This window comes from Caretta caretta, chromosome 1, assembly GCF_965140235.1.
Source record: "Caretta caretta isolate rCarCar2 chromosome 1, rCarCar1.hap1, whole genome shotgun sequence".
NCBI classification, from domain to species: Eukaryota; Metazoa; Chordata; order Testudines; family Cheloniidae; genus Caretta; species Caretta caretta.
The window spans coordinates 119,767,288-119,793,204 of NC_134206.1; the positions used below are offsets into that span (position 1 = coordinate 119,767,288).

Consider the following 25,917-nt stretch of genomic DNA (forward strand, 5'->3'; position numbering starts at 1 on the left):
GTCTTTCCACTTGCCAGCTTCTTCAGGAGCAGGGAATGTACAAGGTAGCTTTAAATTCCATGGATTGTGGAGCACATCCACTATAGGCCTCTGTTCTCAAAACTGACTGAAGAGTGTCACTGCTTTGGAGTTGCACATTGTGGCTATTTGATCTTGGTATATCAATTGGATGAGCTTCACTCTTTCTGATCTAATTGACTTGCTGAGGCAATCCACGGTCATATTGTGGTCACTGCAAAATTTGACTCCGAGGAGGCTCAAAAATAGTGACTTGTGAAACTTAGGGCTTGTCTGCACTTACAGCTGCATTGCTACCTATCCTGATGGAAAAGCTTCTCCTGTTGGGTGTAGGTACGCCACCTCCTCATCAGGTGGTAACTTTGTCCAGAAGCGCTGAGCAATGTAGTTATATCGAAATAAGTTTGTACTGTAGACCGGTGCTTACTTGTTATTCTAAAGTTTTGAGTCTCCCACTTGGTAGTTTATGTATGCCACAGTCCTGAGACTGTAAACCGGACTGCTTCTCTATAAGAAAAGAGAGCTGACTGCACTACTTGGGTTTTTGTGTCTTTGTATGTTCACCATGTCCCCTAACCATTGATATCTGGTCAAATCACAACTCCAGGGGTACTTCCTTATCTGGCTTGTCTGAATTCAGCTACCTTCTTGATTTATGGAGGATAGGAGATTACAGTAATCCTGGCAATGTGGAAACTAATAGCAGATGAAAAAATACTGCATCAGGCACATATTCAAGCATGACCATTTTAGCAGAAACAGAGAGAGACTGCCTTGGATCCCAGAATTTGATGGATCCTGTAAGCACATGCACGCATCCCTCAAGCTTCTACCCAACCTGGGATTGAGGGTATAAACAGCACCACTGCTCCATAATGGTCCCCAGTTCCTTTTCTTACATTTCAGTGAAAGCAAAAAACTTTCCTTTTTAACTTTTTTTTTTTTTTTTGGTCTTACTGCAATTTGTATTATTAATGATTTTGTTGCGGGGCACAGGAAAGGGAATTAATTTAGAACTTTGGATTATATTCTAGTTGCTGTCAGTGTTGGATCCAGTTTAGAAGAAGATGAACTTTCTCTAAAAATGTTTTTCTTGCACGCACAGTTTTCCTTCCTCAAGTGGTCATGAACAGTGACTTCACTTGGCTATGAACTGTGAGTTGTGCGTGTCTTTTTCCCATTGAGCACAGAAAGATGATCTCTTTTAATGAAAGAGGCTGTCAAATACAGTTTCAAGAAAGTCTCCTTTTAAAGGGGACTGTCCAAGTACTAAAGTGGCTCAGAAAATCATAATGCCAAAGCTGCAGTGGCTTTACAGACTGAAAGGGTTTGCACAAAAGAAAGGTCATTCCATATATCCTCTTCTAAAGAGCACCAGAGACTCTGGGATTTGGGAAGGGTGCAACTGACTTCTTCCTCATGGCTCTGTACCAGGAGGGAGAGCTCTGCTAGCATTTGGGCATGTGGGTTGGTCCATGAGGTCAGTTTCCCTAGAGCCTGGGAGTCCTGCCAAGAAAAGGGCTTCCTCAGATCTGGGCCACTTAGTACTATCTCTGCACATCGACTCTGTGGAATTCATTTGCCTGAACCCTTAAAAATTGAACTCTTAGGACTCTATTGGATGGGTTGGCAGAAGAGGTGGACTGTCCTTTGCACTGAACCCAGAGATACCAAAACTGTTATTCCATCTTAGAAGACTTTGGGAAGAATAAGATACACAGATGGCAGCATGCCTCATAGCGCCAGATGATTGCAAGGTCCTCCTTAAAGATGCCCTGCAAAGATGGATGGTCATTTTGTGCCATTTGGGTGTGATGCATGTTTGTTTGTTTCTGCTGTATTATGTAAAAAGTGTTCTGTAAGATTTGTTTTATCTGTTCGTGTTTTACATTATAAATTTGAGTCACAGTGGTTTTCTTGGACTGGACAGGACGGACAGATAAAACATTAGTAAACATTGAGAGCAGAAGTAAACATGAGTAAATATTGAGAGTAAACATTGAGAGCAGAAGCCATTTTTATTCAGACTATTTAAGGAGATGCTGTTGAGTTACATTTCTGGAATTGTCCAATTTAAAAACTGTTTCTAATAAAGCAGACTTTAAATATTATAAGAATGGCAGTATTGGGCCAGACCAATGATCCATCTAGCTCAGTATCCTGTCTTCTGACAGTGACCAGTGCCAGACGATTCAAAGAGAATGAACAGAACAAGGCAATTATTGTGTGATCCCTCCCTTATCATCTAGTCCCAGATTCTGGCAGTCAGAGGCTTAGGGACACCCAGAGCATGGGGTTGCATTCCTGACCATTAGGGGTGTAAATATCCATTTTAAAAGTTATCCATTTAAAAAATTAAAATGATATATTTTAAACAGTTAACCAATTAAAGAGAAGGGCGAGAGTTGGCTGGTCGGCCGGGGCTGGGAGCTAACGGTTAGGGTTGGGTAATGGGTAAGACTAATGCTTACCGGTTAACTGTTTAACCATTTAGTATTTTACATCCCTACTGACCATTTTGTCTAATACCCACTGATGGACCTATCCTTGAACTTATCTAATTCTTTTTTTGAACCCAGTTATGCTTTTGGCCTTCACACTATCCCCTAGCAACGAGTTCCTGTTGTGCGAAGAAGTACAGTAAACACTTGTCATATTGGTGCCCTTTTTCTGTGTTGCTCGTAAGCAGCTGTTGCTGTTATGGGGAGTGTCATCTGACCAAAGGCCTATGAAGAGTTAAGAGCATTTTGGAAGGGGTGGCTCAGCCATGTTGTGGGAGGGAATTGAGGAGTATGGGGTAGGGGAACCCCAGATTTGGCAGGGGAGCCCCCAGTTGGAAGAATGGCTGAGCAAGCCAGGCTGCCAACAGGCTGAGGATACTCTTGCTGGCAGCTTCATGCTCCACCCTGGTGAGGGAGGGAAGGGTGGCTGGGGAGGGCACCTTGTGCAGCCTGCAAGGTGGGGGTGGCTCCTAGCATGGACAGCAGAGTTGGGAGTGGGGAAGGAGACAGGTAAGTGCCCTGGGGAGCGAGGTCCCCTGACCACCCACTGCAAAACAGCACAGCCACACCCCGCCACTGGCAACCGAGATGGAGGGGACTGGTCAGTGTTGGGAGGGGGGTCCTGATACTCCCCACTGCAAAATAGCAAACACAACACAGCCTATTGCCGCTTGCAAGCCAGATGCTGAGGAAGGGAGGAGGAAACCTTTGAGCTGCACCTCTGCTGCTCCCCCGACCCCAGCTTCTCCCCACCCTGAAAATCTCTTCCAGACCCTCTCCTCAAACTCCTTGCTACACATGCTCTCCACACAGGCTCTGTCAGGCAGAGCAAGTAGATGGGGCCGTGTGCATGGTGCTGAAGGTCCAGGTCAGGAGGGGAATGGAGATGGAGTATGCAATTTGGGGGTACCCTAAAAGCCCCCCCAATCTGTACCCCTGGAGGTGATGTCACAATGTCACAAATGTTGCTCTTATGTGGTGACTATGTTGCTGTTACCAAGTGGACAATACACAGTAGGGAAAGTGTTCCCAGGTGAAAAGTTGCTCTTACAAGGTGTTGATGCAAACAAATGTCTACTGTACTTCTTTGTATTTGTTTTAAACCTGCTGTCTGTTAATTTCATTGGGTGACCACTGGTTCTTGTGTCATGTGAAAGGGTAAATAATTCCTTATTCACTTTCTCTACACCATTCATGATTTTATAGACCTGTATTATATCCCCCCATCCCTCTTAGTCATTTCTTTTTCTAAGTTGAACAGTCCCAGTCTTTTTAACCTCTTCTCACATGGAAGCTGTTCCATACCCCATGTCATTTTTGTTGCCCTTCTCAGTACTTTTCCAATTTTAATAGATATTTTTTGAGATGAGGTGACTAGAACTGCACAAAGTATTCAAGGTGTGGGCACACCATGGAGTTATGTAATGATATTGTGATATTTTTTGTCATCATATCTACCCTTTCCTAATGTTTCCCAGCATTCTGTTGGCTTTTTCGACTGCTGTTGCACATTGAGTAGATGTTTTCCAAGAACTATCCACGATGACTCTGAAATCTTTCTTGAGTGGTGACAGCTAACTTACACCCATCATTTTGTATGTATAGTTGGGATTATTTTTCCAATGTACACTTTTTTGCACTTATCGATATTGAATTTCATCTGCCATTGTTGCCCAGTCACATAGTTTTGTAAGATCCCTTTGTAACTCTTACCCATCTCATGGTTTACCCCTTTTTCCAGATCATGTATGAATATGCTGAACAGCACAAGACCCAGTACAGATCCTTGGAGGACCCTATTATTTACCCCTCTCCACTGTGAAAACTGGCCATTTATTCCTACTCTTTATTTCTTGTCTTTTAACCAGGTACTGATCCATCAGAGGACTTTCCCTCTTATCCCATGGCTGTCTACTTTGCTTAAGAGCCTTTGGTGAGGGACCTTGTCAAAGGCTTTCTGAAAGTTCAAGTACACTATATCCATTCGATCACCCTTGTCCACATATTTGTTGACCCTCCTGCACCCAAATAATTGTAATAGATTGGTGAGGCATGATTTCCCTTTTCAAAAGCTGTGTTGACTCTTCCCCAACATATTGTGTTCATCTGTGTGTCTGATAATTCTGTTCTTTACTATAGTTTTAAACCAGTTTGTCTGATACTGAATTTAGGCTTACTGGCCTGTAGTTGCCTGGATCGCCTTTTAAAAATAGGTGTTACATTAGGTGTCTTCCACTTATATGGTACAGAGGCTGATTTAAGCAATAGGTTGGATGCCACAATTAGTAGTTTTGCAATATTATCTTAGAGTTCCTTCAGATGTAAGAGTGAATACCATCTGGTCCTGGTGACTTATTACTGTTTGATTTATCAGTTTGTTTCAAAAACCTCCTCTACTGACACCATGAAACTTCTTTTAAAAAATTATTTTAAGTGATTTTAAATGTTTTTCTGATTTCTTGTAAAGGAGAAACTTAACTAGAGAGGAGAGCAGTGAAACTGGTCACACACAATTTTGTTAAATGCCTACATTAAATAAACTGGGGAAAAAGTCCTCAAGCAAAACCAGGACCATTTATTGTTATCTCTAATGTAAAAAGCAAGCAGAAACACAATAACCTCCCATGCTTTAAATACAACATGCACCATCTTTATATTTGGGCTTCCAGATCTGATGAGCTAAATTTAGGATCTTCAGCAATGTGTTCCCCATTTGAAAATAAGTTGTAGTGCACATTCCTTTTAATCTGTTGAATGACCAGCAGCTGTCAACTGTCATCATTTTAGAAAGGTTCTCTCATTTATATTTCTTTCTCATACAGGAGGGAGAAAGGATTCAGCCACACTGGCTTAAAACATTCCTCCCTTCTTCCCACAAAAAATGGCAGGAGCGAATCTACTTGCTTGGACCTGTCTGCCATCAAGAGAAGGCAAATCAGAAACTGTTTAAAAGTATGAATGGCTTGAGAAGAGGGTGTTGAAGGAGTGGGAGAAGAGAAATAGTATACATAAAAGTTATACTTGAAGATGGCACCCAGGAAAGCTGTAAGTCATGTGTTTTATCCAGAGGAAGGCTACTTTTAACTTAAGGCCTTCCTGCATCCATCTCCACAAAGCAAAGATGTGGCTGTGCTCTGGATGCTGATTTAGGCATCTGCTTCAAGGTAGACACCTTCAGACCTCTCCAGGCCACGAATGATTGAGACTTGACTGTCATTTGGAGGCCTTGAGATCTGAGGAGCTCTGCTTTCTCCAAAGAGAATAAGGTGGTGTCCCCAAGACAGAGACCACTGTATAACCTCGAGGAACTTGGTGCCTCTGAACATCACTTCAGTTGAATCTGGAAGAGAATATCAGGCAGAAATAATTTCCATGTGCTGAGAGAAGGTCCTGAAACTAGTAAGTTAGGATGGGAACGCAACACTTCAAAGTAAGCATAGAGGCACACTGTACTGAGAAGGCAATAGTTCTGGCAAAGCTTTGAGGCCATCACATTGCTAAATCCCAAAAGAATATGAATACATGAGGGAAATTATGAAGCTAATCAACCACAGTATGTTGAATTCTGTGCCTATGAATTGTGGCAGTGGCAAGCCATGTCCTTACCTGAAGGAGCTGCTGACTCTTCAACTCAAAGACTAATCGAGCCAAGTAACTAAAAGTATTAAAAGGAATTGCTGGGAAGAGCCACTTGTGGGACTGGGAAACAAGGGGAATAGAGGAAAAAACAAAACTCTGTTGAAACTCAAGCTGATGTCCCAAGGAACAGAAGAAAGCTGCTGCTGGTTAAACAGCTACAGTTGTGATGAGCTCCAAAGCTGATTGACTAGCAATGATCAGAAACACTGTTCCTAGAGGGCAGTGAGACATTGCCAGTTGGTCTTAGAATGAGTCCGGCGTGCTTGTGATTTGGAGGATGTAAGAGTTGGATGTAGTGCACAACAATAAAATTAGTATCTTGTCTAAACGTGGCCTGCACAACATATGAGCAGCCTGTATTCACTGCTGCGCCATCTATTTTCAGCCTGACTCATGTTGACTTGAGCTGTTATGTATTCATCCCCACAATTCCTAAAGTTGCTTTTATTCTTTGTGTATCACAATCAGTTGTCCCAGATTCCAAATGTGCTGTCATAATGTACAATGCTGATGCACACAGATACTTGTTCAACAACAGACCTGTGTATGGCTCCATCAGCAAACACAGTAATAAACCTAGCTTTCTGTATTCGTGTGAGACACTTGTGTAAGACTTTATAATTGCTTGCTGTGACAAATATGACAATTTCCTACAATATCTTTGGGAGATATTACCGTATTAAGTGTATGTATCATTGTGAGCCAGGGATTTTATGTATTTCCATGAGGGGTTGGAGCGTGGCCACAGCCCTCCTGTAGTCAACAACAGTGGGGGGTGATTAGGCAAAATCACTCAGGTAGCAACACCTTCTAGCTGGAGAGGCTCTTGTATACTAGTTCAGACTGGAGTCTCCAGAGACCATCTGGTAAAGAGAGGCCTTTTAGATAATATATTGAGTTTAAACTGACTCAGGGTTGTCTTTTTGATCCAGCAAATGGACAGAACGTTCTGTCTAAGGGGCTGACCCCAAGTGCTTATGGAAGGCTTGGAGGGATTGACACCTACCATTTGGAGTTGGGGTGACCTCTGATAAGCTTTTTAGCATGTGCATTGTTTCTTTTATTGGTTTTAATATGTTTGGTCTGTAATCCTTTCATTTTAAGAATAAATGTGTGGTAACTCATAACTGTTTGCAGTTATGTTGTTCATAACTTTTTGAAGAGTTACAAAGCACAGAGGCTGGGCTGACTAAGGTTGGTTTGCTAGGAATAACACAGTGTAGGCAGGAAACTGTGCAACCACAGTTCAGAAAGGAGAGAGAGATTGGCCTTCTCCCAAGAGAGGTGACAGCTGAGAAACATAGAGTGGGTGCCCATGCTGGACATCGGGGAGGAGGGGGAGAATACAGGTGCAGTTGTCATGAACTGTGACACTTGTATCTAAAAATCTTTCACTTCTTAGGTGTTAACTTAGTTTGATCCAAGATTAAGGCCATTTTGGCCTGCAGATTGCAAACTGAAGACAATTTCAAAATCTCAGAAATTGATATTATATTTAGCAACACTGTGTAGAACTTCTGTATCTCCTCAAGTTGCATTTTCTGGAGCAATGTAGTAATAGGAGTTTCTTGGGACAAAATGACATTTCCTGCTACCGTGTATTTCACATGAGCAGTCATGTACATATAGGGAATTAATTTTAAAGGGCTTTACTACTCATGATTTTTGCAAATTACACAACATTTCACTTTTCTGACACAAGACTATGGATCAGCTTTTCATAGATTCTGGAAAGTGAGTTTTACTATTGACTTCTCATACTCCTTAGCTTACTGTTTTGTGTCACATGCTTTATTCTTCATCGAGGGTCTTCAGTTTTATCTTTTGATTAAGGCTTGTTGGCCTTCTTACTCCAAACTCTCTCTCCCCTTCCACACCCTCCCCCAGAAAGTGGCAGTTTATGGTCCAGAAACTTTTCCAATGTTTTTTAGTCAGCCAGTTCTAGGCATGTAATTTTTATACAGATATGGTTAAAACACTAGTAGTCAGGGATTGATTGGATTAAAATTGCCTGACTGGCCCTGACATCAGCAACTGCTTGCAGTTGCAAATGACTCTAATGGTATTAGAGGTCATTCCCTCCTAAAATCAGCTCAAACTACTCTAACAGTATCAGGTCATCAAGTTTATAGTTAATTTTGTTATAAAATGATATTGTCAATCCAAGAACTTCAAACATCCTGAAAAGTTTTTTTTGATTGTCTGTGTCATCCCGTTCCTCCCTCCTCCCCGCATTATATGTTGGCGTGTAAGCTGATTTTAAACTCCAGTTGCCCCATCCCTCAATGTTTTAGGGTTACTAACACTCAAAAATGTATTGTAACACAATTTTGTCCCCTGCTGCAGGAGCTCTTGCTAGAAGCCACAACCAAGAATGAGACTCCATTGTGCTCGGCATTGTACAAATGCATCGTAAGACAGTGTGCTTGCCAGTGATGGGTTTGTGAGGTGGGAGCTGGAACTGAGAGCCATGAAACGCATATAGGGCCACAAAACATCCATTAGATGAAAACAATTTTTAATCCTTGCTGAGCTGAATTCAAAGTGGTCAGATACAGATGAAAGGTTCTGTAGCTCATTAGCAATGTCCCGAGGCATCCAGTCTCCCACAAGTGCTAATGTTACAGCCTCAGAAAGGAGGCATGCATTCTAGAATGATAAATTTACCAAATGTATTGTGACCTTTTTGGAGTTACTCAGGCACAGTCTTCCAGTGTGGACAAACGGACAATCTCCCACACGTTGCTCTCAGTCTTTAACGCATAATATAATAAAGTGCTGCACCCTGTTCTTAAAGGAACAGCTCTCATTAACCAAAACACAAATACTAAAAATGCCACAGTAAAACAAATACTGGCTAGGGCCATCAAGCAATTAAAAAAATTAATCGTGATTGATTGTGAGATTAAACAGTAGAAATCCATTTATTTAAATATTTCTGGATGTTTTCTACATTTTCAAATATAATGATTTCAGTTACAGCACAATACAAAGTATACAGTGCTCACCTTATATTTTTGCTTACAAATATTTGTGCATTAAAAAACAAAAGAAACCATATTTTTCAATTCACCTCATACAAGTACTGTAATGCAAATTGAAGTTACAAATGTAGAATTATGTACAAAAAACTGCATTCAGAAACAAAACAGTGTAAAACTTTAGAGCCTACAAGTGCACTCAGTCCTACTTATTCAGCCAGTCACTCAGCCAAACAAGTTTGTTTACATTTGCAGGAGATGATGCTGCCTGCTTCTCGTTTACAGTGTCACCTGAAAGTGAGAACAGACGTTCACAAGGCACTGTTGTAGCCGGCATTGCAAGATATTTACATGCCAGATGTGCTGAAGGTCATATATCCCTTCATCTTCAACCACCATTCCAGAGGACATACGTCCATGCTTATGATGGGTTCTGCTCGATAACGATCCAAAGCAGCGCAGAGCGATGCATGTTCACTTTCATCATCTGAGTCAGATGCCACCAGCAGAAGATTGATTTTCTTTTTTGATGGTTCGGGTTCTATAGTTTTCATATCAGAGTTTTGCTCTTTTAAGACTTCTGAAAGCATGCTCCACATCTCATCGCTCTCAGATTTTGGAAGGCACTTCAGATTCTTAAACCTTGGGCTGAGTGCTGTAGCTATCTTTAGAAATCTCACATTGGTACCTTCTTTGCGTTTTGTCAGATCTGCAGTGAAAGTGTTCTTTAAATGAACAATATGTGCTGGGTTATCATTCAAGACAGCTATAATATGAAATACATGGCAGAATTCGGGTAAAACAGCAGGAGACGTGCTATTCTACCCCAGGGAGTTCAGTCAAAATTTAATTAACTCATTTTTTTTTTTAATGAGTCATCAGCATGGAAGCGTGTTCTCTGGAATGGGAGCTGAAGCATGAAGGGGCATACGAATGTTTAGCATATCTGGCATGTAAATACTTAACAGTGCCTGCTACAAAAGTGCCATGCAAACACCTATTCTCACTTTCTGGTGACATTGTAAATAAGAAGCCAGCAGCATTATCTCCCGTAAATGTAAACAAACTTGTTTGTTTTAGGGATTGGCTGAATAAGAAGTAGGACTGAGTGGACTTGTAGGCTCTAAAGTTTTACATTGTTTGTTTCTGAGGGCAGTTATGTAACAAAAAAAGTCTACATTTGTAAGTTGCACCTTCACCATAAAGAGATTGCATTATGGATGAGGTGAATTGAAAAATACCATTTTTTTATTGTTTTTACAGTGCAAATATTTGTAATAAAAATAATATAAAGTGAGCAGTGTATGCTTTCTATTCTGTTGTAATTTAAAACAATATATTTGAAAATGTAGAAAAACATCCAAAAATAAAAATAAATTTCAATTGGTATTCTATTTTTTAACAGTGCGATTAAAACTGTGATGAATTGTGATTCATATTTTTGAGTTAATCGCGTGAGTTAACTGTGATTAATCGACAGCCTTAATATTAACACAACACCCAGTTCACTTCTGCATACATTGTATTGGAGTATAAAATCATTCCAACAATTACTCCAGACTCCTTACTAGAGCTAGTTACGAATTTTCTAATGAATCCTTTTTAGTTGGGAAAATGCCAATTCACTGAAACTGAAACAGTTCCTGGGAACATACCAGTTTCAGTGAAACTTTTGTAGGTCCAGGATGGAATTTCTAGTCAAAACCAGAGAGAGAGCAAACATGCAACCAACCAAGGATAGCCAATAGCCTGATGGTTAGGGTACTCAGCCTGTGGGAGACTTTGCGCTGAAGTCCCAACTCTGCCTGATTCAGACCAGAGACTTGGACCGAGGTGTCCCACATCCCAGATGAGTGGGTCGGGGACCATAGTTCTTGAATGCTGGTCCAAAGGGCTTGTAGGAGCTAGTCAGTTTCACCCTGCCACCCAGTGAGCTGCTAACAGTTGGCAAAACTAGAAGCTGAACTCTGACAGAGCACTCTAGTCATGGGCAATGGGTGGAGCCCCCCTTTGGGGAGGCTAGCCCCCAGCTCTGCCCCTTCCGCCCACCCCCACATTCAGCGCAAGAACCCCGGACCAGCTACAGTCCTGATCACAGAGGAGCCCTGGGCCAGTCAAAGCCCAGTCCCCTGGCCCCCCTGCCCCTGCCCGAAAGAGCCTCGGGCCAGCCACAGACACACCTCTTCTCTCCTCTCCTCCCCTCCCCAGACCACATCGCCCCAGGGAAAAGCGTCTCTTCGGAGATACTTTTGATATGCCGCATGCTGGTTCCGGGGTGGCTGAGGAGGCAGTATTTGCTACTCAACTTCCTGGGTTCCTCAGTAATCTCTCTGCAGTCCAGGGAGATTACTGATGAACCCAGGAAGCTGAATAGCACATACTGCCTCCTTAGCTGCCCCAGAACCTGCATGGGGCATAATAAAGCAAAAACTTCACCACCAAACTCTGCAACTTGGGGTCCGACGACTGCAGTAGCACCAGGGGAGGCAGACCCTATTATACCTGCCGCCCACAACTCCAGTCCTGGGGTCTGATTGTCTCCCTACTTGTATTTAAACCAAGTGCAGGAACAGGAAATGATCTATGCAATTGGCTTTTCCCTGCTTATGGCTGCTTCTGCCTGTTTCTAATCGCTGGTCCTGCCTCCCGACAGCTGACTCCTGCTTTGCCCTCTGGCCTGTCTCAGTCTGATCTCTTGGTATCTCACCCAGCCTGGCTCCTGTTCCAACCAGTAGGTCAGACTACCCATGTCCCAGTTATGACAGTGTGTTCTAACTACCAGGGTATAGAGTCTCTGTCTCCAGCTGGAGCTCTTCCCCCTTGTATAACTAATTAATCATTTGGCCAGGGAGAGAGATTGACTCTCTAGTCACCAAATCAGGCTGAGCATGGAACTAACTAACTCAGTCTCCCACATTTCAGGTAAGTGCCATAACCACCAGGCTGATGGCTGTTCTGGGGCTGAGGCAGCTCTGTCTTGCTTTTTGTGAAAAACTTATGGCCTCAGTTTCATCCTGATGCACAATGGGAAAACTTTTGAAATCTCAGAATTCTATATGGTGGTAAAACTGTTTCCTGCTCAGTTGTAGTTCTCACACTAACTTATGCATAAATTCTCTCCCCTCAAATGGATAATCAGGAGGGTTTGAACCCACAACCTTCAGATCTACAGCACGTACCTTTTCCCTTTGAGTGGTAGGAGTTACTGGTTGGGGGAAAGTATAGTGTTATCCTCTCTGTGAGCCAGTTCATACAGGGACATACAACACATGCTTTACCAGTGGGTTACACAAGTATTTGAGAGAGACCAGAAGAGTGCTGAGCATCATAATTCCTAGTTTCTGTTTGTGGTTTGTGTAGCAGCATTTTCTAACGCTCATGGTAGTTTCGGTGGTGTCTTTTCACAAAAGGAAGATGTGGTACATTCTGTCCCGCCTTTGTATTTGGTCTGTGAAGGGTTAGAGAGCCATTCAGGGGTCAATAGAGCTTCTGGAAGAAGGGGTTATTATAAACCTCAGGAAATTAACCCCCTCTCTGAAATATATCCACCCATGATCAGTCCTCAAGCCCTAGAGTCTTCTCCTCCCGCCCCACCCCTTCCAGGAGAAGCTTGATAAAGCATTTCTTGTAGCAGCTCAGATTAGGAAGTCAAATACACATCCATTCCAGCTGATCTTCTGTGTAATGAGCATCATGTCATCTTTCATAGCTCTGATCCTTTGAACCAGTAAACATGTACATCCCTTCCTTCACCTAGTTTTCTGGCTCAGTAGATTCTGTGTGCAGGGAAAGATTACCTTAGCTCTAGCAGTCCAGCGCTGCTGGAGGAAGCCCAATGAATTTCTCCAGGGGGTGCATGCCTTTGCTGGATTCTTGGGTGAGCTGTCATCGCCAGAAGTGCAAGACTGGATGGGGATTCTTTCTCATCCCAGAGATCTTGGTTCCTCATCAAACTCCTTGAGCTGCAAATGGGAAGATTGTTGATCACTTGTAACCTGAAGACCACAGCACTGATGTCAAATGAACAAGCTGGGCACAACACATCTGATAATCATTGAAATACCACTTGCCTAGCCTGCGTTCAGACTTCAAGTGAAGTGGCTGAGTCCCATCTGCCAGGGAAGTTGGAAATGTATCTGAATTTTTCTGATGACCGCTTATCTCAATGCTTGCAGATCTGCAGCAATCAGTAATGCCAATCCAGGAAAAGGAGGGCTTTTGTGTGACAGACATCATGTTCCCCATCTCTTGAGTTCACCTAATGTATACCTGTCTTTCTGATCACTTGTCCTGATGAAACTAAAAGTAGACAAAATAAGTCTGATTTTTATTGCCCCTGATTGTAGTAGTACTCTGACCTGCTGGCCTTTGGTAGAAGATTACCTTCCCATCTCTTGAGTCAAAAGTCTAGTGTGTCACAAGACTTCAGAAAAGTTGTTCTAAAGGGTCAGCTCATGAAATAGAATCCCTGGTTTATGAGACCATGTCAATAAGGTTAGTCTCCACCTTGCTGATATATAGGAACGTTATGTACAAAAAGAACCTACCTAAAATACCCACCACTAGTGTATCTGAGCACAAGATTGCTCGCAGCTTTTTACTACTTCATGGGAGTTGGAGTTTTTTCAGGAAGGTGTTGGTTACCATTAGGCCTTTTAGGGGTCTGGCATTCTCCCTGCAGGCCACTAAAGGGCACGCAATCTAATAGAAAACCCTTTTATGTTCTCAAGAACCAGGTGATCAGCGTAACTTAAAATATTTCTGCAAGACTGCACCATATTCAAGTATGAAGTCAAAATTTGGTTCTATTTAACCTCTCCAGGGGTACGGGCATATTCCCTAAGAGGCAAAGTCACTTTATGGGTTGAGAGAATCTCAGATGTGATATTCTAGGTAGTGACCCGGCAATCACACCACATTAATCATCAATATTTCAGAATCAATATCAGTGCTTTAGTGAATGTGGATTATTTGGATGCAGTGTTTTTAGGAGCCATAGTCCAATACATTCCCTCTCCTCACCACTATTTCTGTCTCCTCCTATACCTGGAGGTATTGCTATGCATAGCTCAGATGCCAGTATTAAGCTGTTCACAGAAAGGGACATTTTGGTCTTAGTTTGTAAATTGATTTTTCTGAACAAACCTGGGGGTAAATCAACTGTCATTTTAACCAAGAGGCACTCCATAAAGCAAAAAGTGACTTTTGTTCTTTTTTGGTTTTTACATAAAAGCATCAACAGCCTTTGAGATTAGATGTAAATCCACTAGTGTAATTAACCAGTGCCTGATACCACGAAAATTGAACCTGCATCCCAAGATGCACTAGATATCAAATATGAAAAATATATATCGCTGACTGGCAATATTGTTCATGGATAGTAGCAATCCTGTTTAAACCGCTTAGAAGTGGTGTGCTATATAAGGTGTATGTTGGACAATAAAAGTCTAGTAAATTATTGTAGATACTTAACACTGTAATGCTGTGTTGTAGTAGCAAGAAGAAAATACTATATTTAGTGCAGGACGTAGCAGGCACCCTGAGGACTAATTTTGGTAAGCATCTCACAGCTCCTAAATAAAGGGTTGTTTTACATTTCACTTTTCTTAGGATTGAATTTGCAACTGTTACATTTATTTTAGCTTCTGATTACGTGCATGAGTATGTTATTGAAGAAGACAGTCTGTTTGCATGCAATCACCGAAGTGGAATTGGAGATGCTGCTAAAAAACAAACCAACCAACCCTTTGTTTTTTGTTTCCTAAGCAGAAGCTTCACTATGAGGCGGGGTGGATGGAGGAAACGAGCCAGTAATGACGATGGCTGGGGGATATGGGTATGTTTAAAACCAAAAGGCTTTTTATTGAAAGGGTAAATAAATGCAATGTTCTTGATGCTTTTTTGATTTTTTTAAAAAAAAATTTAATGTGTAAAGGGCCTCAACACACACACACACGTATTTTCTCCACTTGAAAGAGACTGTCATTCCAAATCATTCCAAAAAACACGTCCTGACTTTCAGAGGTGTTCAGCAAAGGCATCCAATAAATTGCACTTATTTACTAGTCCATATTCATTGGGTCTTATTTTAACATTCCAAACTCTTGAGCAACTTTCAACAGTCTCCAGTTTAAAAACAAAAGAACAACCTACTGAAAGAATTAATGTTTTCTCCACTCTTCTTTCCACCCCTACCCTTGGAAAAAATAATAGATTGACTTTACACCAAAAATGGACCATTCGATATTTTTTAGCCCTGCAAAGTAGGAATAGAAGCTTTTTTGCCATTGGGGAGATTATATGATAGGTCCATTTTTGAGAGATTTGAAGTTACAGTTTTCCTCTTCATCTAAATCCTTTACAGTTGGACATGTGATAACAAAGGCACCCAAATTTAGATAAGTGTATACCACACCACCATGTGTCATGTACATTTAGGAAGAAAGAATTCATGAATTATTTCAGGAAAATTCTATGGCCTGTATTTACAGGAGGTCAGACTAGATGATCACAATGGCCCCTTCTGGCCTTGGAATCTCTGAAGGTTAATGCGTTTGAGTCTTTGCCCTATCCTTAGAGCACATAGATCATAAATTATCATCCAGACTCACGCTCTGTGGCTTTATTAATTTTCATTTGACTTTATTACTAACTCAAACAATAAGAAAACATAAACCCCAGCCTAAGCTTCCTACCTGAGTTTGACTTTCCCTAGGGTTTCTCCAGAATTTCTTCTGAATTAGATCATTCTTCCTTAGAGAGCCACTCCTATGTCCTTTACAGCCAGAGTAGAGGTAACAAGCCACACCTTCACAGCAGGTCTGCAGACCTAAAGTCATTCTGTGTGGGATTCTAACACCTGCCACCCGGGTGAGTAAATGAAGAGCCTTGCCACGTTGCTAGCATGGTGCAACTGTTTAATCAGCAGGAGTTTGGATTAAATGTATTACTCGTGGTTTGGAAAAACCGCATATGAATTTTGCAGTTCATCCAAAATGTATTTCAGGAGGGAAAACCAAATTTATACCAACTATTTTCAGAAGGGAATATCTGATTGAGTTGTCAGTTTTGTTGAAACTGACTGTTTTGTAGCTAGGCATCAGAAAGTGAAAATAGTCATTGCTTTGGTTCATGTTTAAACTTCTCTTTTATTTAAATTCTAGGGAGGATACATGTCTGCAAAGGTCCAGAAACTGGAGGATCAATTCCAGTCAGATGCGGCTATACAGCATCAGAAGGATGGAATTTCATCCAATATCTTTAGTGGAGTTGCCATCTATGTCAATGGCTTTACAGGTGAGGTTTTCATTTTTCTCCAAAACATTAAGTGATCCTCATTTATACTAATGCCGCTCTTAACTGCTGGTGAGGTGTAAAGGAGCCTTATTGTAAATGAGAATCAGGCCTTAAATAGGTATAGCTGAATAAGAATCTGCAGTAATATAAATAAAATTTAGTTATGATTGTAAAATGTTCCTTGGAACGTTATGGTTAAGGCTCAGGTGGCTTTCTATACAAAATCATTTTCTTCAACTAGTCATAATGTGACAAAAAATATTGTTCCACTTGAAACTTTTTTACAAGCTTGGGTCTCAGACTGGAGTTTTTTCCTAAGTTCGGCAGAATTTGGTCTTACAGTTTTGAGTTACCAGAACACTCCCAATGAAATCTTAAGTTGGATGGGTCTTTTCACTCAAGTCAGAAAGCTTAATTTAAAAAACTGAAACTTGATTAGTCGTTTTAGGGCTAATAATTTTCTCTACTTAAGAAAGAAAGATGCTTTAAATTGATATCCATCAGCCATCAAATCAGAATGGCTACTGAAACATTCCATATTGGCATCTGTTTTTATTTTTCAGTTCCAAGTGTAAGCATTTTTTCACCATTTAATTATATGTATTGACATTGTTATTAAGCAAGATGTGGACCAATTGGAGAGAGTCCAGAAGAGAGCAAGAAAAATGATAAAAGGTTTAAAAACAGGGCCTATGACAGGGATGGGCAAACTTTTTGGCCCGAGGGCCACATTTGGATATGGAAATTGTATGGCAGGCCATGAATGCTCACGAAACTGGGGTTTGGGATGTGGGAGGGGGTGAGGGCTCTAGCTGGGGGTGCATGTTCTGGGGTGGGGCCAGAAATGAGGAGTTCAGAGTGCGGGAGGGGGCTCTGGGCTGGGGCAGCCCACTGGGGTGTGTGGGGAGGGTGGGGGCTCTGGGGTGGGGCTAGGGATGAGGGGTTGGGGGTGCAGGAGGATGCTCTGGGCTGGAACCGAGGGGTTCAGAGGGTGGGAGGGGGATCAGGTCTGGGGATTGGGGTGCGGGACGGGGTCTGGGGTGCAGGCTCCGTGCGGTACTTACCTCAAGCAGCTCCTGGAAGCAGCAGCATGTCCCTTCTCTGGCTCCTACGGGAGGTGCGGCCAGGGGGCTCTGCATGCTGCCCCATCCACAGGTGCTGCCCCTGCAGCTCCCATTGGCCGTGGTTCCCAGCCAATGGGAAGGACAGGGGCAACATGCGGAGCTCCCTGGCTGCCCCTATATGTAGTAGGCGAAGCAGGGATATGCCTCTGCTTCCGGGAGCCATGCGGAGCCACAGCACGCATAGAGTGGGGCAAACGCTGGACCCCGTTCCCCAGCAGAAGCTCGAGGACTGGATTAAAACATCTGAAGGGCTGGATGTGGCCCCCGGGCCATAGTTTGCCCACCCCTGGCCTATGAAGGGTTAAAAAAATAGGGCATATTTAGTCTTGAGAAAAGTAGACAGAGGGGGAATTCAATAAGTCTTCAAATATGTTAAAGGCTGCTATAAAGATAATTGTGATCCGTTGTTCTCCATGTCCACTGAAGGTAGGAAAAGATGTAATCAGCTCAATCTGCGGCAAGGTTAGATATTAGGAAACACTTTCTAACTGTAAGACTAGTTAAGGAGTGGAACAGGTTACAAGGGAGGTTGTAGAATTCCTGTCATTGGAGGTTTTTCAAAACTGATTAAACAAATACCTGTCAGGGATAGTCCAGGTATACTTGGTCCTACCTCAGCGCAGTGGGAGTGGCTAGATGACCCTCGAGGTCATTTCCGGTCCTTCATTTCTATGATTCTGTGATAATTGGCAGTAAATGTTTTTCCATCTATCATGTGAATTATTATTGAAATTGAATTTAGGGATCTGGAAATCCAATATATTTATATAGTGTTTAAAGAGCTTTTAATTCTGCACCCAGGATAATCCTAACTTTGCATTTCCAAACTGTATCCCAGTCACACTGTCAGGTAGCAGATACTTGGGGTATGATGATCAGATTTACATTTTGGTGGATGGGGTGGGCTCTTCAGTGCATCATGGCTGAGACAATGTGGCTTATGAATTGAATAAGGAGGAATAAGAGAGAGATGTTGCTTTTAAGGGGCTATTAAAATAAAATGGTCTGTGATTAGGTTAGTATATGTGTTGTGGGGAGTAGGGTTGTAAGATTCATATACAGGAATTAGGCACACATTTCTCCTGGGTTCCACAGAGAAATCCAGAAGCCTTTTTGAAATCTTCCAGAAGCCACTGTTTCAGGGAGCTGTACAGGGGATTATGGGATAGGTACCCATTCAACAATACAACTGCAGTGGTGAGCAGCACTAGTGTCTACACAAGGCAAAACTGAAACAGAAATGAAAATCAAAGTAACATGGCTGGCATGGCCATGCTGCACCACTGGCACTTAGTACACTCTCACTGGTTCAATTTTTAGTGTAGATGGGGCCAGTTAGTTGAAATATTTTGTGTGTGTTTTCTTTAAAACGGTGGTCTCAACCTTTCCAGGCAACTGTATCCCTTTCAGGAGTCTGATTTGTCTTGCATACTCCTAAGTTACACCTCTATTAAAACCTACTTGCTTACAAAATCAGACATAAAAATCCAAAAGTGTCATAGCACGCTATTACTGAAAAATTGCTTACTTTCTCATTTTTACCATACAATTACATAATAAATCAATTGGAATATAAATATTGTACTTTCATTTCAGTGTATAGTATATAGAGCAGTAGAAAGAAGTCGTATGAAATTTTAGTTTGTACTGACTTTGGTAGTGCTTTTTATATAGTCTGTTGTAAAACTAGACAAATATCTAGATGAGTTGATGTACCCCCTGGCTTGAGAACCACTGCTTTAAAGATTGGAAAAATTACCTATAATTCTTCTTCTTTTAAGATATCTTCAGGTAGACTTCCTCTCCCTTCCCCTTACAACTCAGAAGTTTCAGTTTGGGTTTTTAAAATGTTTTTGAGGTAGTAGCCTTTTATTTTTGACTGTTCCTTAAGAATAATTATTGTTTTACACACACGAAAAATTTTACTTTTAATTTCTGAAATGTTATGTTTTTTATGATTGGTTTTTAATTTTTAGGGAATCCCTTGCTTTCTATACAATTCAGGAATTGACTGGGCAGGTTCTAACTGGAACTGACGTATTGGCAGTTGGTCAGTGCATGTAAGAAAAGAGTGGGCTTTTCCTCAACTACTACTATTTCAGAGAGCCAAAAGCTGAAGAGCTTGAGAGAGTTTTCCACCTGAGCTTGAAATCTCAAAATTAGGAATCCTGTGATAATATCAAAAAGAGTTATAAGCAAGTAATTTTCCTTACTTCCTAGGAATAAACTGCTTTCCATCAAGGCTGTATACAGCATTTCATTAAATGCATATGGGAAAATACCAATCAAAAGATGTGGACGAAATTCATCCGATTTTGTTGTGTGTTGATGCTTGTGTAAAATGGGCCTTGTTTAACATTTTAAAATTAACCTGATCATGAAATCTTTGTTTTTGAAGCAGTCTTTCCAGAAACGACAATTTACCTAAACTTCGGTGGCTTTGTTTACTTGTATTTTGAAGAAATGGCTTAAGTCTCTCAAGAAATTAGTGGATTTTCAGAAAAACGTTGCTTTGCATTGTAATCAACCATGGTTTTAGATTTCTGAGTTTCCATGGTTCCATAAGTGTTCTCATGCAGGAATACTTTTACAGTTGGATTTTTGTTAATTTTACAGATCCTTCAGCTGATGAATTAAGGAGGTTAATAATGTTGCATGGTGGCCAATACCATGTGTACTATTCCAGAGCTAAAACAACGCACATCATTGCCACAAATCTTCCAAATGCCAAAATAAAAGAACTGAAAGGGGAAAAGGTGGTTCGACCAGAATGGATCATAGAAAGGTAAAATTAGAAGGATAGTGATCTGACTGTTTCATTTTGCATTTGGTTCACTTCAGTGTGAGTGGCTTCTCCCTTTAAAAAAAGAAAATGTCTAGAAAAACTACGTTCTGAAAGGTATTAGGATTGATTTATGGTTTTATTTTTAATTGAGTATTGTATTTTTATTACAATCCAATTTGTTTTTTATTTGATCAGACCACACACTAGAAAAATTGCAATTTTTGAAAAAAAATCTTGAATATTTCCAGATTTGGGGTGGCCTGTGGCCCTGCTGCCACCACTCTGTTCCGGGGCCCAACCACTCCAGGTAGGGGGAGGCATGGGGCCTCGCTACCGCCGGTCCCGGACCACTGCTCAGAGGCAGCGCCTGGGACCAGTTGCCTGGGGCCGATGGAGCAGCAGCCGGTGCCGCTGGCCCTAGGGCCGCCCCAGCTGCTTGGGCGGCCCTGAGGTCAGCCACTGCAGCTGCCAAAGTCACGGAGGTCCTGGAAAGTCACGGAATCCGTGACTTCCATGAAAGAGTCGCAGCCTTACTCATAAGGACTGAAAGTTCCCTCTCCCTGATGTGCCACCCATGAGCCTGAGTAGGTTTTTTAATCAACTGCTGCCTGTACGATGGTGTGTCAGGCTCATCTGGGCTGACATGCCTTATAGGCTTGTTGAACACTGAAGTGCCCATTAAAGCTTGTCAGGGTTCAGAGATGGAGGAGGTAGTCCTGGGGAGTGAAGAACCCCAATGCGGTGTCCCATATATCTTCCTTGGACCCCATGCAAGGTAGGGAAGGGGTTCCTCACTCCCTATTATCCGCTGGCTTGGGAGTCAGGGAGGAACAGGCAGTGCAGTGGATGAAAGTGGAAGGGACACCCAAACACTCTAATTTTGCTTTACTGCCCTATGCCTTCTTCCAGCTTCATTATTTCTGCCTACTTGCCCCCTCCCCCATCTTTGTTTCTGCCTTCCTTTAGCTATTAGGAGGCTAGCCCCAATCCCCTGGATATTATGCCAACTGGAAGGGAGCTCAGTCCTGTGTAGTTCCTGTTTTATGCAAGAAGTTCTCACTGTATGTTCTCACTTCTTGGGAGGACTATAGATTCAGGACTCCCCCTCAACAGGATGATGGGAGGCAACAGATTAACAGGAGATTTTCTGGCCAGCAGACCGACAAGCCTGTTCCTTCCCTTCCCTCTCTTCCCCTGTTTATGGTGTCCACATTTTTAAAAGTATGTTGAAAAATTGGAGAGGATGCAGAAAAGCACACAAAAATTATTCAAGGGCTGGAGAAGGAGCTCAGTCTGTTTATCTTGTCAAAAAGATTGAGAGATGACTTGATTAATGTATAGGCACCTTCATGGAGGAGAAAATACTGGGTGCAGGAGTGGTCTTTAATCTGAGAGCAGAGAAAGTCATAACAAGAGCTATTGGCTGCAAGGTGAAGAGAGACCAATTCAAATTAGAAATAAGTAGTTAATTTGGAACAGGTGAGGGTGATTTAACCAGTGGAATAAACTACCATTTCCACCTCTTGCTATTTTCAAGACAGAATGCCTTTCTGGAAAATATGCTTTAGTCAAATAAGTAATGAGGCTTAATACAGGGGTAACTGGATGAACTTTAATGGCCTTTGATATACAGGTCAGGCTGGGTAATCTAATAGTCCCTTCTGGTCTTCAAATCTACATATCAGTGAGTGTTCTCTGACAGTTTGGATCAGAGCCTCCAAGATCTGATGTAAGCAGAGTTAATCCTAAACCTAATTCAACCTGATCATTCTAAAGGAAATAGTGAAGACCCCTAAGAAGAGAGATTCTAACCACATCTTTTTAAAGGTTGGAAATTTGCCAACATGATACATGTCTTTAAAAATGTTGTCAAGAGATTCCAGAAATTAGTCTGGTGAGATTCACCTAATTTCCAGGGGGAACCTCTGCTCCTATTTTGTAATTAAGCATAAAGTAAAATACTAGAATAAATATAAGCTGGTATAGTCAAACCAGTTCAAGTTCTTTAAGAGATATTATGTCTCTCCAACATATTAGTTCTTTGGAAAATGTAATGAAATGGAAAATACTGACTGGAAGGACATAATATACTTGGCTTTTCTACCGCTTTTAATAAGACTTCTCATGAGAAACACTTAGAAAATAATGATGGGATAAAGGAAATATTATGGCGAGCTTAAAAATTGGTTAAGTTGTGTGTTTAAAAAAAAAAGTAAACATGAACAGTTCTTTACTATAAAGACCAATTAATAGTACATTGAAATTAAGTGTTGAGACTGTTAATATATAACGGCTTGATCCTTTGAGGCACCTAGTGACTCCGGTGTGAATTGAGAATGCAGCACCTTGAAAGATCAGAATCTTAATTGGCAGAGAAAGTAAGTAGAAAACTGAAGTTTGATAACTTAATTGTTTAGATTAGTAAAATCTTCAGGGGGTTGTGACACATTCTAGGTAGATTTTAACACACACAGGAATTGAGGAGCATCATTGCAGATGAAATATATCAGGTATAAATGTAAAGCAATACACAAGCTGAAGTTATCAAAACATTTCAGCAGTTGAAGGAAATAGGATGTTTCAGCACATTGAAATAGATGTTGTATTGTAATACAAATTTTGTTTTACAAAATAATGGTACATCGTCTGAAAAACTGGAGAACATCTCAAAAGAAAGATGTAGCAGAGGTTATAAAGATCCTGAATATAGTGATACAAAAATGATTAGTGGTTTTAAATATGAAAATAGATTGTAAAAGTTGAGATTTCATCTGGAAGTGAGAAGTTAGAGAGGAATTGCAGTATTCATATTTACTAAGGACACAGTGGAAATTGACAACTTGTCCTATGTTTTTTTTAAATCTCGTTCTATAATACAAGAAGGAGGAGAAACTGGAAATAAAAGGATTGAATAGCCTCACAAAATTCTGGTCCTCTCTTCCCTAGAGCTAGGTAGGGTTTGTTCCCTTCCCCTCCCCCCCCATGAGTTAATAAAAAGACACTTTATTCCCCAATAATAAAGGGTGGGATAATAGATGTTGTCCCTAGGCCAATACATTTTCATGGCAATTTTGTAAGTTTGATTTGGAAATAATAAAAGGAAATACTGTTTTATGAAGCATATAATCAGCCTATGGAATTCATTACTCCAGGAGGTCATTGGCATGTCTGTCTAGACTGCATTTTAAAACTTGTGGTAGAGAGTTTCAGGTCCTGGGTTTATAGACTTGGACTCGCATTAGGGCTTTAAAAACATCTGTGTAGACCTTTGAGCTTCAGCCCAACCCCAAGCATCTATGCAGCTGTTTTTACCGCAATAGTATGAGACCAGGTCTATAGACAAGGGCTCTGAGACTTATGCCAGTCTAGACATACCTATTGGGGCCTTGTCTACACTGGGATTTTAGCGGTTAATGCAGTATAATACAGTGTTAATGATAGGTGCGTGACTGATGCAGCTACACCAATGGCTAAAATCTCAGCATAGAAAATACCAGTATTAAGTACTGTGTTTGTATTCAAAGTTGACAGGATAATTTTGTGACTGTCACTTTGGGTTATTCAGGTTCATGTGATGATATGAAAAAATTTTCATACTTCAGGAGTATAAATGCTTGGTTGCTGCACCAACATTTTTTATACCTGAAAGGTTTGAAATGTCATTTAATTCACAGTATTCATAAAGGAATATCATTTAAGTGGTATAAATATATCAAAATGTATTTAATTCATGTGTTTCGGGGACTTTCTCTATTGTAGCTGCTTTGATTACACCTTTCCCTAGAAACCTTCCCAGTTCTCTCTAAAAATGCTAATTTGTTTCTCTAATTGGGTAACATGATCTCCCTTTACATTCTTCCCTAATTGTAACATGACAGCCAATAGAGACTTTTTCCCCTGCCAAGTTCCTTAATAGAGTACAAGTCTCAGCTAGTTAGGAAATATATCATGGAGAAAAAAGTATTGAGGTGTTAATAAATAGTTTTGATAAATCATCTCTCTCTGTGTGTCCTCTCTTTAAAAGCTCTGAATCTAGTCTGATTACTTGATTCTCATATGTATCTCACCCCTCCCTGGGGTAAAAAGGACTTCCACATCAGCAACACCTCTGTTCCAAAGTGCAGTATGGAGATCTCTTCCTGTGGTCAGGGTGGGGGGTAGTGGCTAGGAAGGGAGCACATCATCTCCTTCACCACCACGAAAAGAGATCAGGAAGGAAAGATAAAAATCTCATTCTGGGTGGGTTTTTGTTGTCAGGATCCCACTTTAAAGGAGAAGGGCTCCTGAGGAAGCTACCAGCTTCTCCAAGGCCTAACAGTGCAATTGGGTTAGAGACAGGGCATACCAGAAGCATGGAACTGGAATGATCAATGTCAAATCTTCATGAGAAGAACCTCTGGAGGCTTTCTCCTCTTCCCTACCAGTGTATTCCCTTACAGGATGGGACAGTTGAGCCTGTAGAATTGCAGAAGCTGAGGGAACCCTTTAAAGTTGAATCAGATCCTAGTGAAATGCTTATCTCTGATTTTATGTTTTTTGTTTTTTGTTTTTTTTTTTTTCTGGAGTGCATCTGTCTGTTACAGTGTTCAGAGTTAAATGGATTTCCCAGCACAGCATTGATCTGAGACAATTAATTGATAACATTTCTATTATATTGTGAATATGCAGTACCTAAAGTCCAGAATTTGGAACTGAAGTACTGATGTCTATCAGACCAATAAACTAAAATTTATGTTCTGACCCCTTTTAAAGCTACTTGCTTTTTTTTATTAAATCTGATGAATCAATGTTTGTTGCACCTTTTTGGCTATAGTTGTACAGCAGTTATTGTAAGTGTGCTTAATTTTGGTCTATTTTACTTCAAATAAAAAAAAGTGACTTTCACATCTTATATGCTTACTTTCTAGATTTCTTGAACAATCATTAAAATTCTTTTTAGCAGTTCAGAGTGTGTAAAGTATTTATCAATTTTTTTGTAATCCTACTTATTCTATCCTCATTTCATAGCTTGCACTTCTTACTTTTTTTAAAATTTAAAACAATTTTTCCCATTTAGGTGCAATACATCAACTCTTTAAAGGTTCAGATAACACAACTGAAATATATGGACAGTTAAAGGACTGCAGACAAAACCACGTATAGCAAGACAGCAGATTGTAATGATCAAAGTATTAGCCTATTATAACTAAGATAATGTTAGTTTACATATTTTTCTGAAAGCCTTGAGTGATAAACTTTTGCTTCTTTTCTGTTTCAGCATAAAAGCTGGACATCTCCTCTCATATATTCCATATCAGCTTTACACGAAGCAGTCAAGTGTTCAGAAAGGTCTCAACTTCAGTACCATATGCAAACCTGAAGATCCTATGCCAGGTCCTAGCAATATAGCTAAAGAGCTCAACAACAGGGTGTAAGTGTTTTCAGTCTGTTAATACTGACAAAGCTGTTGATCGGTCGGCTGTAATCAGTTTAAAATGATAATACTTATATAGCATTATATCACTTATCAAAGCATTTTACAAAAGAGGTTGTGTCATCCACATTTTACAGATGGAAAATCAGAGGCATAGAGA

General features: G+C 40.9%; 1 protein-coding gene across 4 annotated transcripts in view; it reads left to right on the forward strand.

Moving 5' to 3' along the window:
• REV1 (REV1 DNA directed polymerase) overlaps nucleotides 1–25,917 on the forward strand; it is a 93,180-nt gene that overhangs the window by 2,754 nt on the left and 64,509 nt on the right. For 2 of the 4 annotated variants that reach the window (XM_048858007.2, XM_048857968.2), the window contains 4 exons: nucleotides 14,906–14,975; nucleotides 16,303–16,435; nucleotides 20,176–20,344; nucleotides 25,602–25,754. In XM_048858007.2, the coding sequence (XP_048713964.2) occupies nucleotides 14,919–14,975; nucleotides 16,303–16,435; nucleotides 20,176–20,344; nucleotides 25,602–25,754 (512 nt within the window). In that variant the 5' untranslated portion in view covers nucleotides 14,906–14,918. Of the gene's footprint in view, nucleotides 1–14,905; nucleotides 14,976–16,302; nucleotides 16,436–20,175; nucleotides 20,345–25,601; nucleotides 25,755–25,917 lie in introns of those variants that run through there. The other 2 variants (XM_048857996.2, XM_048857978.2) reach the window with 1 other exon arrangement.